Source organism: Melanerpes formicivorus, unplaced genomic scaffold (assembly GCF_026170545.1).
Source record: "Melanerpes formicivorus ecotype bairdi unplaced genomic scaffold, bMelFor1.0.p_v2 SCAF_95, whole genome shotgun sequence".
In the NCBI taxonomy this organism is placed as follows: Eukaryota; Metazoa; Chordata; class Aves; order Piciformes; family Picidae; genus Melanerpes; species Melanerpes formicivorus.
In genome coordinates, this window is record NW_027142447.1 from 549801 (window position 1) to 573540 (window position 23740).

Sequence of the window (23740 nt, forward strand, 5' to 3'; positions counted from 1 at the left end):
ACTCGATGATCCTCGTGGTCTCTTCCAACCTTAGTTATACTGTGATGCCTCCTGTGATGGTGAGTCCACCACCTCCCTGGGCAGCACATTCCAATGGCCAATCTCTTTCTGTGAAGAATTTCTTCCTCACATCCAACATAAACCTTCCCTGGTGCAGCTTGAGACTGTGTCCTCTTGTTCTGGTGCTGGTTGCCTGGGAGAAGAGACCAAGCACCACCTGACTACAACCTCCTTTCAGGTAGTTGATTACCTCCTCCCTTCCCACCTTTGCAGTGTTGGATAGCCTCAAGATTCGATATTTTGAATGTGGCTTTTGGTGGTTTTGTTTTGTTTTGTTTTGGTTTTTGTTCTAATTTGATGAAAAGTAAAACCCAACATGGTAGAAAATGAAACTGGAGTAATTTTGCATTCATCAAAACTGTTGTGTTTCCACAGTGAGATAGGTAAAGGTGAACAAACCCAGGAAATATAACAGGGCCCATTTTGCTTTTAATGGAATTTTATGCCCAGATAGCCAGAACCTTCAAATAGAATAGAATAGAATAGACCAGACCAGACCAGGTTGGAAAGGACCTTCAAGATTATCAAGTCCAACCTATCACCCAACACCATCCAATCAACTAAACCATGGCACCAAGTGCCTCATCCAGTCTCTTCCTAAACACTTCCAGTGATGGTGACTCCACTATAATGTTCAATAAGGGATCTTAGAACAATTTAGTGGGTTTGGGTTGGTTGGTTTGTTTGGTTTGGTCTGTTTCCCTGTTTACTAGGGTGCAGTTATTTGCTTTAATTTCTCAGCAACATCTTGGGCAAGGATTTCCACCAAGTTTTGAATGACTGTGAGATAACATAGAGACAAGTGGTTACCCAGTGAGGTTTATCACTTTGAACAGTCAAAGTTTTCAGAGGGAATTACAGGTCATATCAGAATCAAATATGAGATGAGTGAATGCTCTTTGTTGCTGAAATCACAGTAAGCTTTGCTTTCATAAAACAATGCTTGCAGGCAGCTTGTATTCTTTTTACTTTCAGCTCTGGCAAAAATACATGTTGGAAGTTTCACCTTGCAGGATAAAAAGGTCCCAGTGATGCATCCTCTGAGCATGCCTCTCATCCTGTAATTACTTTATGTAGTCTTATTTAGAGGACACAGTCTCAAGCTGTGCCAGGGGAGATTTAGGCTGGATGTTAGGAAGAAATTCTTCACAGAATAGAATCAAATTGAATAGAATAGAATAGCATTGACCAGGTTGGAAGAGACCTTCACGATCATCAAGTCCAACCTATCATCCAACACTACCTAATCAACTAAACCATGCAACCAAGCACCCTATCAAGTCTCCTCCTGAACACCTCCAGTGATGGTGACTCCACCACCTCCCCGGGCAGCACATTCCAATGGGCAATCACTCTCTCTGTGTAAAACTTCTTCCTAACATCCAACCTAAACCTCCCCTGGTGCAGCCTGACACTGTGTCCTCTTGTTCTGGTGCTGGTTGCCTGGGAGAAGAGACCAACCTTTCCCTGTCTACAACCTCCCTTCAGGTAGTTGTAGACAGCAAGAAGGTCTCCCCTGAGCCTCCTCTTGGGGTTTGGAGCACAGCCCTATGAGAAGAAGCTGAGGGAGCTGGGGTTGCTTAGTGTGGAGAAGAGGAGGCTCAGGGGAGACCTTATTGTTGTCTACAACTACCTGAAGGGAGGCTGTAGCCAGGTGGGGGTTGGTCTCTTCTCCCAGGCAACCAGCACCAGAACAAGAGGACACAGTCTCGGGCTATGCCAGGGGAGGTTTAGGCTGGATGTTGGGAAGAAGTTCTTCCCAGAAAGAGAGATTGGCCATTGGAATGTGCTGCCCAGGGAGGTGGTGGAGTCACCATCCCTGGAGGTGTTTAGGAAGAGCCTGAAGGAGGCACTTGTTGCCATGGTTTAGTTGATTAGGTGGTGTTGGGTGATAGGTTGGACTTGATGGTATTGCAGGTCTTTTCCGGTCTGGTCCATTCCATTCCATTCCATTCCATTCCATTCCATTCCATTCCATTCCATTCCATTCCATTCCATTCCATCTTCATTTGGTTACTCACCTAAACTGCAGTTGTGGTTCTTCCTCTGTTCATTAATTAATAATGTAAGTGCAGTTATGTTTTCATTATTTCTAGATTTACTAATTATCAAAGCATTCCAAGGATCTCATCAAGATATCCACTGCCAGCTGGCTAGGTCTCCTGGGGCCCAAGCTGCTTCACAATGACTTTGTTGAAATATATTTCTTTCATGTGACCACTACATGTTCCATTGCTTGCCTGTACTATTACTTTATTGGTCAATGGATTAGCCTACTGCTCTTAGGTTTGTTTCATGGCTCTGGGACCTTTTTCTTGTCTCCCACAGAATTTCACTAGTTAGGGATTAACTTGATGTCTGATAGAGGGTGTGTTTGCAGATACTTCCTGTGAAACCCATCCAGGATAGGTCAGGTTTTGTGTGTGTGATGCATTTATGCATATAGGAAAGTCCAGAGAATAACTTGTTGCTTAAATAACTTAAAATGTTATTTACTTTGGTGCCTGTGTTAATTCATTTTGGAAGTGGAAGCTGGTTGACAACACAAACTGTCAGAGTGCTGTGCAGCTTGTGTGTTTTCTTCTTGCTTTTGAGATTCTGTTCAGTTCAATAACATAGTGCAGGAGAGAAATTGCTGCCACTGTATGTTATTGTTCCAGAATGTTCCAGAACAAGAAATTGGAGTGGTTCAACAGCAAAGCAGATGCACAGAGAGGCTATGGAAGTTCCTTAGCTGATTTGGCAAGACCCTGACCAGCCTAATGCAACTTTGCAGTTACCTCTGCTTTAAGTTCTTCCATATGATGCATCTGTTGGGTTCTTACATAGCAATGAGTATATTCTGCTCAAGGTTGCAAAGGTTTTTCCCTCTCTTTATTTTTCCTACTTCAGCTTTTTAACAAATGCCTACAGGTTTCCATTCCAATAACATGTCCTTGATGAACTGGATGTAGCTCTTACTGTGCTAAGGTGCAATACTGAGGTCATCATTGTTTGTTTGTTTTTGTTTTATGTTGGTTTTGTTGCTTTTTTTTTTTTCCCCTGTAGGTGAAAGCATTTTACTTTGCAAGCCCTCAGAAAGATCAAAAGGGACTGCTCTACTTCAGGGATCTCTCAAGCCTGTTTGCAGTTGCTTGCTCAGAAGAGAAGGGGAAGGTGTTGCCTCTAGCATGAAAAGAGCAATACTTGAGGTACAGGACACGTGGGGAGGGATTAGAATTGTGTTTGCCCTCTTGTAATTGTAGGATGGCACTTTTGGTGACACCAGTATCTGCCCATGGCAGGGGGGTTGGAACTAGATGATCCTTGTGGTCCCTTCCAACCTTGAATGATACTATGATACTACCAGATGTTTTCTGTGCATTTCTTTTTCTTCTGCTTCCTCTCTTGCCAACCCAAGCATCCTCAGAAGAAAACAGGGTTCTCAAACACTGTAATAGGGTCCCCAGGGGGTGGTTGATTCACCATCCCTGGAAGTGTTTTAAAGGACACAGAGATGTGGTGCTGAGGGACATGATTTAGCACCAGGCTTGGCAGTCAGATAATGATTGGACTCAATAAAAAGTGATGGAGCAGATTATCCTGGTGGCAATAACTGCACACCTGAAGGATGGCCAAGGGCTCAGGTCCAGCCAGCATGGATTTAGGAAGGGCAGGTCCTGCCTCTCCAACCTGATCTCCTTCTATGATCAGGTGACAGCCTGGTGGATGTGGAGAGGCCTGGGGATGTGGTCTACCCAGACTTCAGCAAGGCCTTTGACACCGTCCCCCACAGCAAACTGCTGGCTAAGCTGTCAGCTCGTGGCTGTGGCCAGCAGGAGCAGGGAAGCCATTGTGGCCCTGTACACTGCATTGGTTAGGCCATACCTTCAGTACTGTGTCCAGCTCCGGGCCCCACAGTTTAAGAAGGACATTGAGACACTTGAACGTGTCCAGAGAAGGGCAACCAGGCTGGGGAGAGGCCTTGAGCACAGCCCTGTGAGGAGAGGCTGAGGGAGCTGGGGTTGCTTAGCCTGGAGAAGAGGAGGCTCAGGGGAGACCTTATTGCCCTCTACAACTACCTGAAAGGTGGTTGTAGCCAGGAGGGGGTTGGTCTCTTCTCTCAAGCAACCAGCACCAGAACAAGGGGACAGAGTCTCAAGCTGTGCCAGGGGAAGTTTAGGCTGGAGGTGAGGAGAAAGTTCTTCACTGAGAGAGTCATTTGTCATTGGAATGTGGTGCCCAGGGAAGTGGTGGAGTCACCATCCTTGGAGGTGTTTAAGAGGGGATTGGATATTTAGTCATGGTTGAGTCATGAGGTCTGTGGTGACAGGTTGAACTTGATGATCTTTGAGGTCTCTTCCAACCTTGGTGATACTGTGACTTTTCCAACCAAAACAATTCTACATTTCTATCATTGTTATTTGGGTTTGCCAGCTTGCTTCAGGGTTCAGCATTTTGTTTGGTGTGTTTCAGTCTCTGCTTGCTGCCAATCAGGATGTGAGTGCACTCAAACAAGGGATACTAATCTTTGCTTTTGCATTTAGATACACTCAGACTGCAGGCAAAAATGAGTGTCACTAAACTTTGTATGTGACCTGACAGTCTTGACTGGGAGATGTTTGTAACTTACTATTCCCAGAGGCTTTGTAGGTAGAATTGGCTCATGACATTTGTACAACCTCATAGGGTCCATTATTAGCCCCCTCAACTTACTGCACAGAATATTCTTTTGCATAGAAATTACAGAAATTGGTGAATAAACAGATCAGGTGCCCAGTTTAGAATAATAGAATCAATAAAGTTGGAAAAGACCTCAGAGATCATGAAGTCCAACCTGTCACCCAGCACCTTATGACTACTAAACCATGGCACCAAGTGCCACATCCAGTCCATTTTTGAACCCTCTTGTCCTCTTGTTCTGGTGCTGGTTGCCTGGGAGAAGACACCAACCTCCACCTGTCTACAACCTCCCTTCAGGTAGTTGTAGAGAGCAATAAGGTCTCCCTTGAGCCTCCTCTTCTCCAGGCTAAGCAACCCCAGCCCCCTCAGCCTCTCCTCACAGGGCTGTGCTCAAAGCCTCTCCCCAGCCTCATTGCCCTTCTCTGGACACGTTCAAGAGTCTCAATGTCCTTCTTAAACTGAGGGGCCCAGAACTGGACACAGTATTCAAGGTGTGGCCTAATGTTCCCCTCTTGTACTGGTTCTTTCAAAATTTTAGATAATTGATGGATCAGTATCTTTGATTCTCTGATAGGATGTTTTATCCTACTGCTATTTTCAGCCAATATGAACAAATGGTTTTCCTCAACAGATCATCGTGGGAGGAGTGGCCAACACTCCAGATGATGTGCAAACCTATGCTTCGTGTACTCTTCTTGCATCCAGCTTAAAAGAAGGCAAAATAGGTCATGAGAAAGCACAAGACAAGGCACAGACTGGATCTATTGAGGCTTGTGTGGCATGGTTGCTGGAAAACGAATTCATTCAGGTTCTGGACTCTGGCGGTGATGTGAAAGGTAACATTGGTGTTCTTCCCTGTGACTGCAGATGGTGGTTTTCACAGTATCACTAAGGTTGGAAGAGACCTCAAAGATCATTGAGTCCAACCTGTCACCACAGACCTCATGACTAAACCATGGCACCAAGTGCCACATCCAATCCCCTCTTGAACACCTCCAGGGTCGATGACTCCACCACCTCCCTGGGCAGCACACTCCAATGAAGAATGACTCTTTCAGTGAAGAACTTTCTCCTCACCTCGAGCCTAAACTTCCCCTGGTGCAGCTTGAGACTGTGTCCTCTTGTTCTGGTGCTGGTTGCTTGAGAGAAGAGACCAATCCCCTCCTGGCTACAATCACCTTATGAGGTAGTTGTAGAGGGCAATGAGGTCACCCCTGAGCCTCCTCTTCTCCAGGCTAAACAATCCCAGCTCCCTCAGCCTCTCCTCACAGGGCTGTGCTCAAGGCCTCTCCCCAGCCTTGTTGCCCTTCTCTGGACACCTTCAAGTGTCTCAATGTCCTTCTTAGACTGAGGGGCCCAGAACTGGACACAGTTTTGAAGGAGTAATTCTGCTACTGGATAGATATTTGGTGTAACTTTATAAAGTTCAGTGATTTTGATTTTAAAGAATTGTGTGTGTCAAGGTGATTTTTAGCTTTCTAGAAGGTGTCTTTGTTCCTTCTTTGACATTTTTTGCTTGCATGTATTCTTGGAAGGCCTCTGCACATCACCTCTAACACTGATGTTTCCTAGTCTACAGATTTCAAGATACCTTTAAACCAGACATACTTTTGCTGCAGGATTTGTGCATGTTAACTGTAGACAGTGTGTTTTGTCTTTTTGAAGCAGAACCAAGATATTCTAAGAGTGCAATTCTCTTCTAGAACTGTTTGGTTTACATGGTAGCACTTATTCCAGATTTTGGGCTATTTTCTTAAAATAACTAAGAGACTCTTACAGTAATAGTAAGAATCTTCATTACACATTAATGTGTATCTCTTTTTTTAAGCAAGGATGATAGGCAATATTTGGTGCTCCTAAGAAAGAAATACTAAAAATGCTAACTCCCAGGCAGTGTGGCAGAGGAGATCCCACTCTTCTGGCTCTCCCTGTTAGTCTGAGTAGTTAGAGGGATCTGTGCTTGTGATATGGCCTCTGGAAAGGGCTAATTTAGACTTAGTGAGGTCTAGACCTTTTGGAGAGCAGCCTGGCAGAGAAGGACCTGGAGGTACTGGTTGATAGTAGGCTGAACATGAGTCAGCAGTGTGCCCAGGTGGTCAAGGAGGCCAATGGCATCCTGGCCTGTATCAGGAACAGTGTGGCCAGCAGGAGCAGGAAAGTCATTCTGCCCCTGGACTCAGCACAGGTTAGGCCACACCTTGAGTCCTGTGTCCAGTTCTGGGCCCCTCAGTTTAGGAAAGATGTTGAGTTGCTGGAAGGTGTCCAGAGAAGGGCAAGAAAGCTGGGGAGGGGTTTGGAGCACAGCCCTGTGAGGAGAGGCTGAGGGAGCTGGGGTTGCTTAGCCTGGAGAAGAGGAGGCTCAGGGGAGACCTCATTGCTATCTACAACTCCCTGAAGGGCAGCACCAGAACAAGAGGACACAGTCTCAAGCTGTGCCAGGGGAGGTTTAGGCTGGATGCTAGGAAGAAATTATTCCCAGAAAGAGAGATTGGCCACTGGAATGTGCTGCCCAGGGAAGTGGTGGAGTCACCATCATTGGAGGTGTTTAGGAAGAGACTGGATGGGGTGCTTGGTGCCATGGTTTAGTTGATTAGATGGTGTTGGATGATAGGTTGGACTTAATCTTGAAGGTCTTTTCCAATCTGGTCCATTCCATCCCATTCTTCCCATTTTCTTGTCCGCAGAATTGAGAAATATGCTAATTTCTTCTTGTAGAAGCAGTTGGGATAATGTAGTAGACTGGAGAAAATATATTGGAACCTGAAAATGAGATATAAACTTGGCACTGAAATGATTCCTTATGTGTCGTTTTGAGGTTGTTGGTTTCTTTTTCTTCAACAGCAAAGGTTTATCATCCAACACATCTTGGCTCAGCTACTCTTTCGTCTTCTCTTTCGCCAACTGAAGCCATGGAAATCTTTGCTGACCTGCAGCGAGCTATGAAAAGCTTTGTTCTGGAGAATGATCTTCATATTGTCTATTTGGTAGGTTTCTCCTTCTACATTTTGTTTTTTGTCCTGCCCAAACTAAAGAATGGAGAGAAAACACAAAGCTGAGTTCTTGAGAGCTCCCTGACTGCAGGGAGTTTTTGTGTTTTGCTTAGCTCATCCTCCATAAAGAAGTTTCTGAGTCAAATTATTCTCCATAGCTAGTCTGTTTCTCCTCATAATGAAACTGACTCTGTACTGACTGGATGATAACAGAATTGGGTTTCTGTCTAAAAGTGTGTGAGTGCTCTGGATAGCTTTTTGTGTTAGTGTTAATAGAAGCTGTGATTTCTTGTACTCAGGTACCTGAAAGGTTCAATGAGTTCTGCCAAAATCTGTGTTCCCTCCTGCTTTATCAGATGCTTTGGCAGTGGTTAGCATGGTTGCTGGTGATTTGAGGTTGATGGATATCTCTAAGTTTACTTGCTGGAGTGTGTCCAGAGAAGGGCAACAAAGGGCAACAAAGCTGGTGAGGGATTTGGAACACAAACCCTATGAGGAGAGAGACAGAGGGAGCTGGGCTTGTTTAGCCTGGAGAAGAGGAGACTCAGGAGTGACCTTATTGCTCCCTACAACTACCTGAAGGGAGATTGTAGACAGGCAGAGGTTGGTCTCTTCTCCCAAGCAACCAACACCAGAACAAGAGGACACAGTCTCAAGCTGCACCAGGGGAGGTTTAGGCTGGAGGTGAGGGGAAAGTTCTTCACAGAGAGAGTCATTCGTCATTGGAATGTGCTGCCCAGGGAGGTGGTGGAGTCACCATCCCTGGAGGTGGTCAGGAGGAGACTTGATAGGGTGCTTGGTTGCATGGTTTAGTTGATTAGGTGGTGTTGGATGGTAGCTTGGACATGATGATCTTGAAGGTCTCTTCCAACCTGGCTTATTCTATTCTACTTAAAGAAGATAATGCAATTTAGTTTTGTATGCAGAGAATAAAGATCCAGCTTCAAAAACTTGTGGCCTGGATTCAGGGAGCAGCCTGACAGAGATTCCAAATAGTTTAGTCATTAGAGTACCCATATGAGTCACATCTCATCAGTACAAATAGTGAAAAAACTAAGTTGGAAGAGGTTTTACTTCCTTCAGGGGTATGTGGTTATGACTCAATGCCTCTCAGCAGTGTGTAGGATGCTCTAACCACAGTCCCTAGGCTGTATTTTTGTTTACCCCAAGCTCTGTTGTGTTGCTCTGAAATAATTTTTTGCATTGTCTTGTTCTCTGTAGGTCACCCCAGTGTATGAGGAGTGGACCACAATTGATTGGTACCAGTTCTTCTGCTTGTGGGAGAAGCTGCCTGCCTCAATGAAACGTGTGGCCGAGTTGGTGGGGATCGAAGAAGGCTTTCTGGCGCGCTCTGTAAAGGGTGAAATCAAAGCTAAAACTGAGAAACAGCACAGACAAATGGCCATCCACAAAAGGTAGTCACAAATGGTGGTGAATGTACAAATATTAGAGGCTACAACATGTGGAGTGGACAGGCTCTGTGTCCCTTTTTGGGAACTGGCTCTCGTTCTGAGTAAGCTGATAGCTCAGAGAACCCAGACCTGGTCTGCTCTGAGAACAAGCTACAGGGCGGTTTAGGCTGGATGTTAGGAAGAAGTTCTTCACAGAAAGAGAGATTGGCCATTGGAATGTGCTGCCCAGGGAGGTGGTGGAGTCACCATCACTGGAGGTGTTTAGGAAGAGACTGGATGAGTGTATGGGGTGCTTGGTGCCATGGTTTAGTTGATTAGATAGTGTTGGATGATAGGCTGGACTTGATGATCTCAGAGGTCTTTTCCAACATGGTTAATTCTAGTCTAGTCTATTCTAGTCTGTTCTCTATTTCTTTTGTGTGCTGTGCTATAGTACCATTCTGTCCTATCCTATCAGTGCATTTTGACCCATAGACTAATGTGCCCTGGATGATGATTTTATTTCCATATGTACTTCTTCTACAGGTTTTTTACAAGTCTTGCCCTTCTGGATTTAATCAGTGAGGTTCCCTTGAAGGACATGACCAAGAAATATGGCTGTAGTCGTGGCCAGCTTCAATCCTTGCAGCAATCTGCTGCCACCTATGCAGGTGAGTTCCCTGGGCAAAATGTCCCAGGAGTCTCAGACTAGTCTGTTTTCTTTCCTTTCAGATATGGGAACAAGATAGCCACATTGTGGTACTAACAACAATCAGTCTTATAAAACCATGTCCAGCTCTACAGACTGAAGGAGTTGGGGCTGTTCAGTCTGCAGAAGAGAAGGCTCTGAGGTGACCTAATTGTGGCCTTCCAGTATCTGTAGAGGGCTACAGGAAGGCTGGGGAAAGACTTCTCAGGATCTCAGGTAGTGATAGGACTAGGGGGAATGGAATGAAGCTGGAGGTGGGGAGATTGAGGCTGGAGGTGAGGAGGAAGTTCTTCCCCATGAGAGTGGTGAAGCCCTGGAATGGGTTGTCCAGGGAGGTGGTTGAGGCCCCGTCCCTGGAGGTGTTTAAGCCCAGGCTGGATGAGGCTATGGCCAGGCTGATCTAGTGTGGGGTGTCCCTGCCCATGGCAGGGGGGTTGGAACTGGATGATCCTTGTGGTCCCTTCCAACCCTGAATGATACTATGATACTAATATGTGGTTGCCCCTGCTTTGAGATGGAACCATAGTGTGTGCTGTGGGGAAGAGGGTTAGCTGAGTGGAATCCAGCTGTGCCGTAGCACACTGAGGTCTGTGGAAATCATCTGTGTATGTGCAGGACTATAACTTGTTCAATGGTAAGGATGGAAACAAGGATAATTCCATCTTGAAGCTTTACTCTGTCAGGAAAGAGTGCCTGTCAGCACGGGTAGAGTTTGGAGTCTCTAAGACTTAGCATGGCTTTCTCCTAGTTGCAAAGCTAAGTGGCCAGCAAGAAGTTTTTAGCGTTCAAAACCAAGCAAGCGGTTTCTGGATCATTTATCACCAGATGACAAGAGGTCAGATAGCTGTCACCTTTAACTTAACTTCTTGAAGGGGGGTGTGTAGGAGTAGAAGCAACAGCTCCCCATGTGACCAAGATATTTTTGTTTTCTGTTGACTAAATCCTTCGTTACTCCGCAAGCGTTCCTTCAATTTTCAAGGCAGTTTTAGCTCCACTTGCGAAACCCTCTGTGTGGGTTGCAGCATGAGTCAAAGCCCAAAAATGAAAAGGTCATGCCAACTGGTGCAGAGTGGTTTAAATTAATTCTGGTGGTATAAATAACTTTTTATTGTAGCAGTTTCATAATTCTCTATTCCCGGTGCTCGTAGTTTTAATGGCAGCCGTTTGGGGAGTAAGATGAGCGGTTGGCACGACAGGTAGTTAAGGGAGATGATAGAAGTTGTATTCTGTAATCGCTGTAAAAATAGTGAGGCGTGCTGTGACTTTGTTATTTTCATACTCTGTAGATGCTATCTGTAAGAAACTGTCTTTTGCCTGCTTTCCCTCCCACCCCCCACCCCCATGGGGTCGCAGTTGTAACCTTTATCATGGGCTTTGCTACTTCCTCTGATGCTCTTGGGGCGCTTGGTGCCATGGTTTAGTCTATTAGATGGTGTTGGGTGATAGGTTGGACTCGATGATCTCAAAGGTCTTTTCCAACTTGGTTAACTCTATTCTTATTCTATTCCTCTTCTTATTCCTCTTCTTATTCCTCTTCTTATTCCTCTTCTTATTCCTCTTCTTATTCCTCTTCTTATTCCTCTTCTTATTCCTCTTCTTATTCCTCTTCTTATTCCTCTTCTTATTCCTCTTCTTATTCCTCTTCTTATTCCTCTTCTTATTCCTCTTCTTATTCCTCTTCTTATTCCTCTTCTTATTCCTCTTCTTATTCCTCTTCTTATTCCTCTTCTTATTCCTCTTCTTATTCCTCTTCTTATTCCTCTTCTTATTCCTCTTCTTATTCCTCTTCTTATTCCTCTTCTTATTCCTCTTCTTATTCCTCTTCTTATTCCTCTTCTTATTCCTCTTCTTATTCCTCTTCTTATTCCTCTTCTTATTCCTCTTCTTATTCCTCTTCTTATTCCTCTTCTTATTCCTCTTCTTATTCCTCTTCTTATTCCTCTTCTTATTCCTCTTCTATCTCTATTCTATTTTTATTCCTTCTTCTTATTCTATTCTATTCTATTTTATTCTTATTCCCATTCCATTCCCATTCCATTCCCATTCTTATTCTATTCTTATTCTACTCCTATTCTATTCCTATTCTATTCTATTCTAAATTTCTGCAGGCCCAGTTCTGCTTCCTGCAGCTTTCCTCAAAGATCTGTGGCTTTTCTGAGTGCCTCAGCTACTGCTTATTTTGCCTGCCTTTCTTCGGTGTGTTTACTTCACAGAGCTCCTGTTGCAGGATTTGCACGTGCTTCATACTGAAGATTAGCATCTGTGAAAAAGTAGTGTAACTCAGAATTTCTGCTTCACTGATAGAGTTGTTAATTCTAGATTGAGTTCTGCAAGATCAGCTCCTAGACACAGTTATAACAAACATGAGTTAGTTTCTGTAAGTAATGGAAAGGTGAGAAATGTAAAGTGAATGCTGATGTGAATGAGGGTGGGAAAAAATGGATCCAGCTTAGTAGGACTGGAGTTGGAGTTAATACGTTGATGTAACTTCTGTGTTCCAGGAATGGTAACTGTTTTCTGTAATCGACTGGGCTGGCACAACATGGAACTGTTGCTCTCTCAGTTCCAGAGCCGCCTCACTTTTGGGGTTCAGAGAGAGCTCTGTGACCTGGTGCGCGTGTCTCTGCTGAATGCCCAGCGTGCCAGGACGCTTTACAACGCTGGCTTCCTCACTGTGGCTGACCTCGCCAAAGCCAGCCCTGATGATGTGGCAACTGCCCTGAAGAACTCGGTACCATTCAAAAGGTGAGAAATCACAAAGTCCAGGAGTCAAGTAAAGGAGTGTTTGTAAGCTGAAGGATTAGAGGGTGAAACCTCTAATAAGATATGGCAACCTTTTGGACTTGGTGCCAACCGTGAGTTAGAAGTAACGCGTGTGTCTCCGTGAGTGATCGCAGTCATTCTGTGGTTATTTTGAAATCAATTAGAAGCGTGTTTTGTTTGCAGCATAAATCTGTCTAATGCACCATTTAGTCCTGGGTAAATTGAAGATGCTTTCTGGAGACTTTTAGCTGCTTTTTAAAGGCAGCTTTGCCACATGATCAGATGAGTTGATGATATATTATCATTTGAGGCTCTCTTGTGATTTTCCTGTGAGTGCAATGACAAGCTTCCTTGATCAAGTACCTGTTGGATTGTGGCATGACACCTGTCTGGTTCATGCTCATACAGAGTCCTTTCTTTGGAAAAGAGTGCATGTAAGAGGATTGATTCAGACCAGGCTCTTGCCCTAGTAGGGAGTTTGGACTCGTCTGAAGTACTCCCAAAGCTGGGTTACACGTGGTGAGAGGAGCAACTGCCCTCACCGAGCCAGCTGATCTCACAAGAGGCGGGTGAGGTGTGGGCAGAGCTGCAGTGGGCTATTTAAATGTGCTAGGAGTGCAGGGATCAAAGATCCCTGTGTACTGAGCAAGGCCAAGCTGAGGCATGTGGTGAGTCGTCTGGGCACACCGCGGCAGTTTGTACAGAAGATGGACAGGCAGAATCAGCCATGGTTGCTACCCAGGTGAAAGCTGTTGTGGAAAGAAATGTGGTGATCCAGACAGAGGTCCCACACAAACATGCATCTGTGCAGGTCACAGGCTGCAAGGAGTGCCAGAGTTAAGAAGTGGCAGTTATGAGAACTGCTGCATCTGCTGTGAACAGGTGGATGATCTGCTCAGCCTCGTGGCAGAGCTGTGTGAGGAGGTCTAAAGCATGAGGAATATCAGGGAGGCCAAACAGGAGATAGACTGGTGAAGCCAGGCTCTACTCTTCCTGAAACAGAAATGGGGGCACCTGTCTGATAGTACTCTGGATCAGAGGGCCTCTGTATCCTGCCATTGTCAGACCAGAGGCAGTTGACCTGGATGAGTGGGATCAAATGGAGGCTAGTTCATGGTCAAGGCAGCAGATGACCTCCTTCCTTACCCACTTCACCCCTGCCGGATGCCACTGAAAACCAGGTATGAGGCTCTGGTTGGGAAAGACCGGCCAAATGCAGACATGAAAGGTAGGCAACCTACACCAGAGGTATGTCCACACTCAGAAAAGCCCACCACCCCTATCACAATGTGATCCACAAGAGGAAAAAGAAGGGTTATAGTCATAGGTGGTGGGACAAATCCTATGACTGGAGTTTGGCTATCGATGGATACAAGCTGTTCAGAAGGTACAGGAGGGGCAGAAGCATTGCCCTCCATGTTAAGAAGTGGACTGAATGTGAAGAGATGTCCCTAAAGCAAGTCAAAAGCTTATGGGTAGGAATTAGAGATCAAGGCAACAAAGGAAACCTTGTGGTTGCAGTCTGCTACAGGCCTCCTGATCACGAGGAGCCTATGATTGAGCCTACTCCAGCTACAGGAGGCATCGTGCTCTCAGGCTGTTGTTCTGCTGGGGGAATTCAATCACCCTGACATTTTCTGGAAAAATAACACAGTGATCTGTAAGCAATCCAGGAGGGTCCTGGGGTGCCTTGACAATAACTTGAGACAAGAAATAGACCGTGCTACGCAAGGGGATGTGTAAGGGGTTAACATTCTGCTTTCCCAACCCATCTTGCTCCACGTAGATGGGAGGGAAAGTGATGCAAAAAACCCTCCAGGTTGAGATAAAGAGCTTGAATGAGAAAAATGAGATAATCCAAAGTGCAATTACCTTAGCCTGTTTGCAGAAAAAATGCAACAAATATAGAAACAGAAGCAGCAGAAGCCAGTGCCCTACTCTTTGTTCCCCATCTTATGCCAACCCAGTGGAAAAGACCAGCACACCACATCCAGGACTGAAAGCAGCAACTGGAACAGGAAGCCTCTCATGCTACAATCTGAACTTCAAGCTTTCATTTTGAAGCTGGCATGACAGCAATATGGTATTGAATATCAGCAGCTCAACCCATACAATACTGGATTGATTTGTCACCAGGGATGACAAGACTGGAGGCAGCGGGGCTGCATCATGCAGTGGGGGCATTCAGAGTACTAAGGAACATGAATCGGTCAAGGAGCATAGCCAGGACCCTGAATTTCAGAAAAGCAAACTTCCAGCTCTTCAGTCAATAGAACACCATGGGAAATGGTCTTTGGGGATAGGGGAGCAGAACTGAGCTGGAAGATGTTTAAGGACATGTTCCATAGAACACAAAAGATCTTGATTCCCAGGCATAAGAAATCTAGCAAGGAAGGGAAGAGAACAGCATGGCTAAGATGAGACCTGCTGGTCAAAGTAAAAGGCAAGAAGGAGCTGTAAAAGCAGTGAAAGCAGGGACAGGTATCCTGGGAAAAGTATTGAGATGCTGACAAGGCTCTGAGCAACCTGATCTAGTGGAAGATGTCTCTGCTCACTGCAGTGGGGTTGGACTAGATGACCTTTGGAGGTTCATCTTAACCCAAACCATTCTGATTCTACATGTTTGAACGCAGAAATCTGGGAATGCTTCTTGGGTATGCAGCTAATATCTTTCACAGAATTACTATGGTTGGAAAAGACCTGTCAGATCATTAAATCCAACCATTATTTAAATCTAGCACAGCCAATACTACACCATATCTTTGAGCACCATATCTAGTTTCATAGTTTCATTCAGGGTTGGAAGGGACCACAAGGATCATCTGGTTCCAACCCCCCTGCCATGGGCAGGGACACCCCACACTAGATCAGCCTGGCCACAGCCTCAGCCAGCCTGGGCTTAAACACCCCCAGGGACGGGGCCTCAACCACCTCCCTGGACAACCCATTCCAGGGCTTCACCACTCTCATGGTGAAGAACCTCCTCCTCACATCTAGCCTGAATCTCCCCACCTCCAGCTTCATTCCATTCCCCCTAGTTCTATCACTGCCTGAGAGCCTGAGAAGTCCTTCCCCAGCCTTCCTGTGGGCCCCCTTCAGATACTGGAAGGCCACAATTAGGTCACCTGGGAGCCTTCTCTTCTGCAGACTGAACAGCCCCAACTCCTTCAGTCTGTCCTCACAGGAGAGGTGCTCCAGCCCTCTGCTCATCCTCCTGGCCCTTCTCTGGACACCTTCCAGCACCTCCAGATCCCTCTTGTAATAGGGGCTCCAGAACTGGAGGCAGTACTCCAGGTGGGGTCTCAGCAGGGCTGAGTAGAGGGGGAGGATCACCTCCCTTGCCCTGCTGGCCACACTTCTCCTGATGCAGCCCAGGATCTGATTGACCTTGTGGGCTGCAAGTGCACATTGAGAGCTCATGTTGAGCTTTTTGTCCACCAGTACCCCCAAGTCTCTCTCCTCAGGGCTACTTTCCAGCCAGGCACTGCCCAGCCTGAATTTGTGCCTGGGATTGCCTCGACCCAGATGCAGGACCCTGCACTTGCTCTTATTGAACTTCATGAGGTTGGCCTGTGCCCACCTCTCCAGCCTGTCCAGCTCCCTCTGGATGGCCTCCCTTCCCTCCAGCTGTCTGCTGCACCACACAGCTTGGTGTCATCAGCAAACTTGCTGAGGGTGCACTCAATGCCACTGTCCGTGTCACCCACAAAGATGTTGAACAAGCCTGGTCCCAGGGCTGATCCCTGAGGGACTCTGCTTGTCCCTGGCCTCCACTGGGACATGGAGCCATTGACAGCCACTCTTTGGGTGTGGCCATCAAGGCAGTTCCTTATCCATCTAGTGGTCACCCATCAAATCCCACATCTAGATGGATGGGGATTCAACCACTTCCCTGGGCAGCCTGCTCCAGGGTTTGATAACCATTTTGGTATACATTTTTTTCCCTAATGTCCAACCTAAACCTCCCCTGGCATAACTTGATGTAATTTCCTTTTGTCATACTAGTTGTGAGAAGAGACCAGCACCCACCTGTCTGCAGCCTCCTTTCAGGTAGTTGTAGAGAGCAAGGTGGTCTCCCCTCAGCTTCTATTTGTCCAGACTGAACAACCCCAGCTCCCTCAGCTGCTCCCCATAAGACTTATTCTCCAGACCCTTCACTGGTTTTGTTGCCCTTCTCTGGACCTGCCTCAGCACCTCAATATCTCTGTTATACTGCAGTAGCCCAAACTGAATCCAGTACTGAAGGTGTGGTCTTCACCAGTGCTGAGCATTGGGGGACAATTGTCTCTAGTCCTGTTTGCATCAGTTCACATATAGAAAACCAAAATAATTGTTTCCTATTAAATTCATTATGATTTGGATATAGTGCTTCTGTGAAACTAGAAAGATGTGAAGCTAATTGAAATGAAATGAGAGCAGAATAGTGGCAGCTTCTTGTGGTGTTTGCTATTTTCTGCAGGAGTGTTTACATCTGTCTGTTAACTTTCCCATAGTGCTCGGAGAGCTGTGGATGAAGATGAAGAATCAGTAGAGGAGCGTCGGACTGTGTGCAACATCTGGATGGCTGGAATGAAAGGCTTAACTGGAAGAGAAGCAGCTTCCCTCATTGTGGAGGAAGCCAGGGGACTTCTCCAGCAGGATTTGGCACTGATGGGTGTGCAGTGGAACCCAGAATCTTTTCTTGAGACTGATACATCCTCTATGATGAGCAGTGAGTCAGAACTTGAGGACAGACTACACAGATCAAGTGGAGAGCTCTCTTCTGAGTCTTCAAGGGTGTTCAACAGAAAAGGGTGCAGAGTTCAACATCAGAATGGCCTTGGTTTTCAGACTGGAAACATATCAAATATTAAAAAGGGATATAAAAGGAGACTAAGCAGTAGTACAGAAAACTCCAGACTTGAGAGTGAAGTCCTAGGCAGAAGACAGGTTAAAGCAGCAGAAGGCAGTGACGATATCGTGTGTACTGCTAGGAAGCGGCCAAATACGTGCAAAGATAATGAAAATGTAGAAGGAATTTCTCTGGGCAAAACCAAGACAGATTCCACAAGATCAGTTCCACAGCTCCCTGCTGAACAGCTTAAAACACCAACACTGAGAGCAAAGTCTTCAGCCTCTAGATTGATCAAAAGCACGGGCATGCATTTAAACCAGACAAGGAACAAAAATACTGCTTCGAAACAACAGAGATCACTTCTTGAAGACTCAAATATGCTTAGCATAGACACAGGAAAGCTGTCTGCTTTCCACCCCACCATCCCCACTGAGAATTTTTTTCTGGACCAAAATAATAAAGAATTTATGGAAACAAGCTCTGTAACTCATAAAATCTCAAATTCTGTCCAGATGAGGAAAATCAGTCCTGGGAGGAAAGATAAAATGGAAGGGTTTTGTACAAAGCCTCCCACCAGTTCTGATGAAGGTATGCCTAAGGGGAGAGCATCTTTTCAGGCACCTGTTAGAAGACAGAATACTCCACACCTCAGTGTGGAAACGCATAATATTGTAGGAAGTCTAGTAACACCTGGTAGTGCTAGGACACAGAGAAATGAACATCCTGATGATAAGCAGATTAAAATTAATGAAGTTCAAGCAGATGTGAGCTGTGCTGAGATGATGGTTGGTAAGCAGCAGGTGGCTTTAGGCACAAATCACTGTAATGTGGCTGCTAGCTGCTCTGGAAGTGGACATGTCTCTCATGGCAGCAGTAGAATACAGAAGCCTGTATGTTTTTGTCCTGGGGAGGATAAATCCTGCTGTGTTCAGATTCAGAAGGGTTACAAAAATGGTAGTGAAAAGCCCAGTGGAATATTGTTACAAGCTGGAGTGCTGCAGAAAGCCAACAGTCATCCTAAGGATTTTGTGAAAGACTCTCTCGTAAAATCCAGAGGTGTTTGTTATACGGACGGTGTTCAGAACGGTCCCTCCTCTGGTCTGTTTTCTGACTCTAGAGACTTTGAAGACAGCTTCCAGTTGGATACTCAAACTGAGATGATAATAAAACAGGAGGGAGCAGCTGGAATCATGGGACAGCAGGGAATACAAGGTTCAGAACTGGCAGCAATACCACGGCAGGCAGTCTCTGAGAAACTAAGCACTTTGCGAACTGATGACGCTGTTGCTGAAGGACTGGCTCCAACAGTTAGGAAACTGGGCTTATCCAATCCTGTCACAGCAAATAATGTTACAAAAGACACAGCTCAGCACTACAGTAATAAAGTTTTGGATTCTGGAGGCCTTAATTTACAGCCTGTAGCAAATGAAATGGAATCTGCACTTCGCCTTAAAGAAAGCGACTTCTCGGTGACTGACTCCCAGCTACACAGTTTTCTACAAGATTACCAGACCCAAAATTCAATGAAAGGAGAGAGTGTGTCTAAAGCCTTCAATAAAACAACCCCACTTTCTGGTAGGGAACATACTGTACAAGTAGAATGCCACCCTGTACCTGAAACAAGCCTGAATATGAGTGATAGCTTGCTGTTTGATGATAGCTTCAGTAATGTCAGTGACCTTTCAGCTGTTCACATAATGGAAGATGACAGAAAGGACCCTGTGGAGAAGCAAGAAGGTTTTCTTCCTCCAGATGGTCTTTTGCAGAACCTAGGGCCTGTTCAGAATGAATTTGGCTTCAGTGGCAATCAGAAAGAGCATGAGGATCCTGCTCAGAGTAATAATGTGTCTTTAGCATTTTCTGATCTTATAGCTGAAGTTTTAGATCATGCAAACTCTCCGTCTTTTCTGGAAGACCTTCCTTCTACATGTCGTGGTCAGTCAGGATTAAGGAAGCCCCCAGAGATTTGTGACAATTACTCTAGACCAAAGGATTTATTAGGAGATCAAGGCGAGAGGCTCCAGAGAAGCCAGCAAGCTTTAGACAAGAAAACCAATCCTGTGGCGTGGACTGACCACTCTTTTGAACTGAGCCCAGGGTTGCAGGATGCGTTAGACAAGTGGCCTAGTCCCTCAGGCATTGAAGCAGTTTCAGCAGGCTCCTGTTTGAAAGGACAATTAGTTGTTCCTATTGCTAATCAAGAGCCAGATTCAGTTTTTGAATCTGACCGTTGTCAGCCTGAGCCTTTGTGCACTTTCCAGGGTTTTAAAAGCTTTTGCAAAGTTAAAGAAAATGCAACGGAAAACTCTGGTCTTCAGAAACCTGATTGGATAACACTTCCACTCAAGGGAAGCCATGGAACATCCTGTCCTCCACCAGAGAGCAATAATGGCCTTATTCCTCCAACACCACCTGAGGAGCTTTTTCCAAAGAGTTCTGTTTCTCTGTCTGTGAAATCTTCAAGGAAGAGACAAGTTGCCTGCATGAGCGAAGGGCAGCTGATTCAGCCACAGCAGAGGAGCGAGGGCAATGCTGAGCAGCAGGTAAAAACGCTCCAGCTCAATCTTAGGAGTGTAAACCCAGTTGAGAGTGACGAGATAAAAGATGATTCCACTATAGACCAAGGCTTTTCACTGCAGCTGTCTCAGGACGTGTTTCCACTCGTTCCCTTAAGTGCCGAAAGTTTCACTATCATTGATGTCGCCAGCGACAAGGCACTGTTCCAGACGTTCGTGGCTGAATGGAAGGAGAAAACCAGGTTCTCCATCTCGGTGGCATGCGAAAGAACAAAGCGCCCTTTGTCTCCCAAATCAACGATTGGTGGCAAATTCAAAACAGGTCAGTTCTGTGTTCCAGCACATTGGTTTTGTGAGCAGCAGGGGGATGGCATCTTTAGCTTAAAGCAGGAGTGGGGAAGGAAAGGGTTTGCAACAAAGAAGGGAAATGGCTGATTGTGGTAGTTTGAGCCGTAACTGGAGTTTAAGAGCTCAGATGGTAGCAGAAAAAACAACCAAGAATTTCTCCCCCCCACCTCCCAAAGAAACTGGAGGTAAATCTACCAAAAGATAATCTGGAGTCAGTTTGGAAGTAGAAGTAGTACATTATTTATCAAAATGTGTATATATATATATATATATATATATATATCAGTAACAGAGGGTTTACAAGGGTAAGGAATACTGATGAATAGGACAATACACAAAATCAAATGTGAATGGCCTTGTATCTCCCTCAGTGTATGTGGATTTCAGTCCTTTAGACAAGCCTGGATGCAGCAGGGAGATCAGGGAGAACCAGGAGGCCAGCAGTGGCTGTTGGTCCTTTTGAACAGGCAAGGCAGGAGCCAAGAGAGCAAATGGCCACAGTGTCTTCCTTTTTATAGGCTTGCTGGACAGGTAGGGGGAGTGGAACAGGCCACCTTTGACCTGGGGGACCCCTCCTTCTGGGAGGGGGAAATCAAGTCTCTCTGTCTTCACCTGGATCAGGTTTCTTTCATCCCCTGGGGAAGCAGGGCTCTTGCAGCCCTCCCCCAGGATGGGTGTAACCCAGCACACTGATATTAACTGAATATTGTCAGTCTCAGTAAAACAAAGGAGCTGGGTATTAGTAGAGGATAGAGGATCGGTGTCAACAATTTCACTGCTAGGTCTTTAGTGTTAGCAGCTTCATTTTTTGGGAGAGTAGCTAAATATTCTTAAAATTTCATGGTGTATCTAATTTACAGTGGCTCAGCCTCATGCAATGCCGTTATCGTGTATATCTTTCCACATCACAAGTTTTAGTACAATTGAAAATTATCAATAAATTGTAAGTTAAAAAAAATAGATACAATTTATTTTTAAAAAAATATAAATAAATTATATTAAATTTAAAAATAGACTGTACAGATGTTCCATGTCACAACTGGGCAGTGTTACTTGCTGGACCGTCTCTGAACCAAGTTTAAATGTTTTTGAGCATGCAAAAAGTAAACGTGGTTCGAGCTGGGGTTGCTTAGCCTGGAGAAGAGGAGGCTCAGGGGAGACCTCATTGCTGTCTACAACTCCCTGAAGGGAGGTTGTAGCCAGGTGGCTACAACCAGCACCAGAACAAGAGGACACAGTCTCAAGCTGCACCAGGGGAGGTTTAGGCTGGATGTTAGGAAGAAATTCTTCATCGAGAGAGTGATTGGCCATTGGAATGTGCTGCCCAGGGAGGTGGTGGAGTCACCATCATTGGGGGTGTTCAGGAGGAGACTGGATGAGGTGCTTGGTGCCATGGTTTAGTTGATTAGATGGTGTTGGATGATGGGTTGGACACAATGATCTTGAAGGTCTCTTCCAACCTGGTCTGGTCTGGTCTATTCTATTCCCATATGGAATTCAGCTCAGTCTCTAATTTGTTCAAATATGACTTCACTGTTTTCTGCAGAATGATTCAGATGCTGTGGTTTGCTACTGCAGCTGTATACTCTTCCATTAAGCAGAGTTAGATTCTTTACTTTCCACTCTCAGTTCTTTTTGACTGACAAATGTGAAGTATTTCTTAGAGTGGGAGAAGGGAATACATTTCTATCTCAATTCTTGAAGAGATTCCGAAGTAAGGCCACAGTTTTGTAGGAATGCTATAAGTATGTGTGGTGGGTTGAAGTTTCCCCCAGCATTAACTCAACCAGACTAACTCAGTTAGAAGCAAATGAAGCTGTATTTACAAGCAGAAACTACACTCTGCAATAGAATGCAATGAATATGCACAAAATATACAGGAGTTACAATATTATACAGGTATTTATAATTAACAAATAACAAGGAAACCCCCCTGGTCCAAAAGACCAGGGAAGCTGCTCCACTGTGTTCCCCCAAACTTCCCCCCCCTTCCCCTGTACCGAGAGAGAGGATTTTGAGAGAGAAAGCAGCATTAGTCTTAATCTGAAGGTCAGCCAGAAGCGTTACCTACCGGGTGAAGCAAAATAGCCAGGATCAGAGAAGAGAAAAGGAATGGGAATGGAAGTGAAATGTGAAGAGTTGTTATAATACAGCTTCTCTTATCCCAGGCTTTCATCCCATGAATTTGTTTAGAACAATCTTCTGTTTTCTTTTTTACATCCAATAGTGATTTATTTATATTTTTCTACTTTTCTCCTCGAAATCTGCAACTAAATTTTAAAGGCATAGCCTAAAGCTATCACAGTATGGCTCATAGAATAATTAGAGTTGGAAAAGACCTTTGTGATCATAAAGTCCAGCTGTTAACACTGTGGCAAATAAACTGTCCCCCAAAGTGACATGTCTATGCATTTTTTTAACATATGTAGGGATGATAGAATAAAATAGAATAGAATAATAAACCTGGTTGGAAGAGACCTTCAAGATCATTGTGTCCAACCCATCAACCAATCCAACCCACCTAAACAACTAAACCATGGCACCAAGCACCCCATCAAGTCTCCTCCTGAACACCTCCAATGATGGTGACTCGACCACCTCCCCAGGCAGCCCATTCCAATGGCAAATCACTTTCTCTGTGTAGAACTTCTTCCTAACATCCAACCTAAACCTCCCCTGGCACAGCCTGAGACTGTGTCCTCTTGTTCTGGTGCTGGTTGCCTGGGAGAAGAGACCAACCCCCACCTGCCTATGACCACCCTTCACGTAGTTGTAGAGAGCAATAAGGTCACCCCTGAGTCTCTTCCTCTCCAGGCTAAGCAACCCCAGCTCCCTCAGTCTCTCCTCATAGGGTTTGTGCTCCAAACCCCTCCCCAGCTTTGTTGCCCTTCTCTGGACACCTTCTAGCAAGTCAACCTCCTTCCTAAACTGAGGGGCCCAGAACTGGACACAGGACTCAAGGTGTGGCCCAACCAGTGCAGTGTACAGGGGCAGAATGACCTCCCTGCTCCTGCTGGCCACACTGTTCTTGATGCAGGCCAGGATGCCATTGGTCTTCTTGGCTGCCTGGGCACACTGCAGGCTCATGTTCACTCCACCACTTCCCTGGGCAGCCTGTTCCAATGCTTGCCCACCCTGTCAGTAAAGAAATTTTTCCTAACATCCATCCTAAACCTCCCCTGGTGCAACTTGAGGCCGTTTCCTCTCATCCTATCACTTTTTACAGGGAGAAGAGACCAACACCCACCACCAGGTGGTGGTTGTAGTAGCTGTAGAGAGTGAGGAGGTCTCTCCTCAGCTTCATTTTCTCCAGACTAAACCACCCCAGTTCTCTCAGCTGCCTCTCATAAGGTTCTTGCTGTTAAGAGAAAGTTTTGTTACTCCAAACATGGATTTTTTGTTGTTGTTGATGTGGTGTTTTGTTTGTTTTCTCAAAAGAAACATGGATTTTTCTCCCTAAAGATAAG

The 23740-nt window shown here is 45.5% G+C and overlaps 1 protein-coding gene across 1 annotated transcript in view; it reads left to right on the forward strand.

Moving 5' to 3' along the window:
* POLQ (DNA polymerase theta) overlaps positions 1-23740 on the forward strand; it is an 87453-nt gene that overhangs the window by 27926 nt on the left and 35787 nt on the right. The window contains exons 10-16 of the mRNA XM_068165981.1: positions 3109-3251; positions 5354-5558; positions 7564-7706; positions 8934-9127; positions 9650-9774; positions 12314-12557; positions 17069-20247. Of these exons, the coding sequence (XP_068022082.1) occupies positions 3109-3251; positions 5354-5558; positions 7564-7706; positions 8934-9127; positions 9650-9774; positions 12314-12557; positions 17069-20247 (4233 nt within the window). The remainder of the gene's footprint in view (positions 1-3108; positions 3252-5353; positions 5559-7563; positions 7707-8933; positions 9128-9649; positions 9775-12313; positions 12558-17068; positions 20248-23740) is intronic.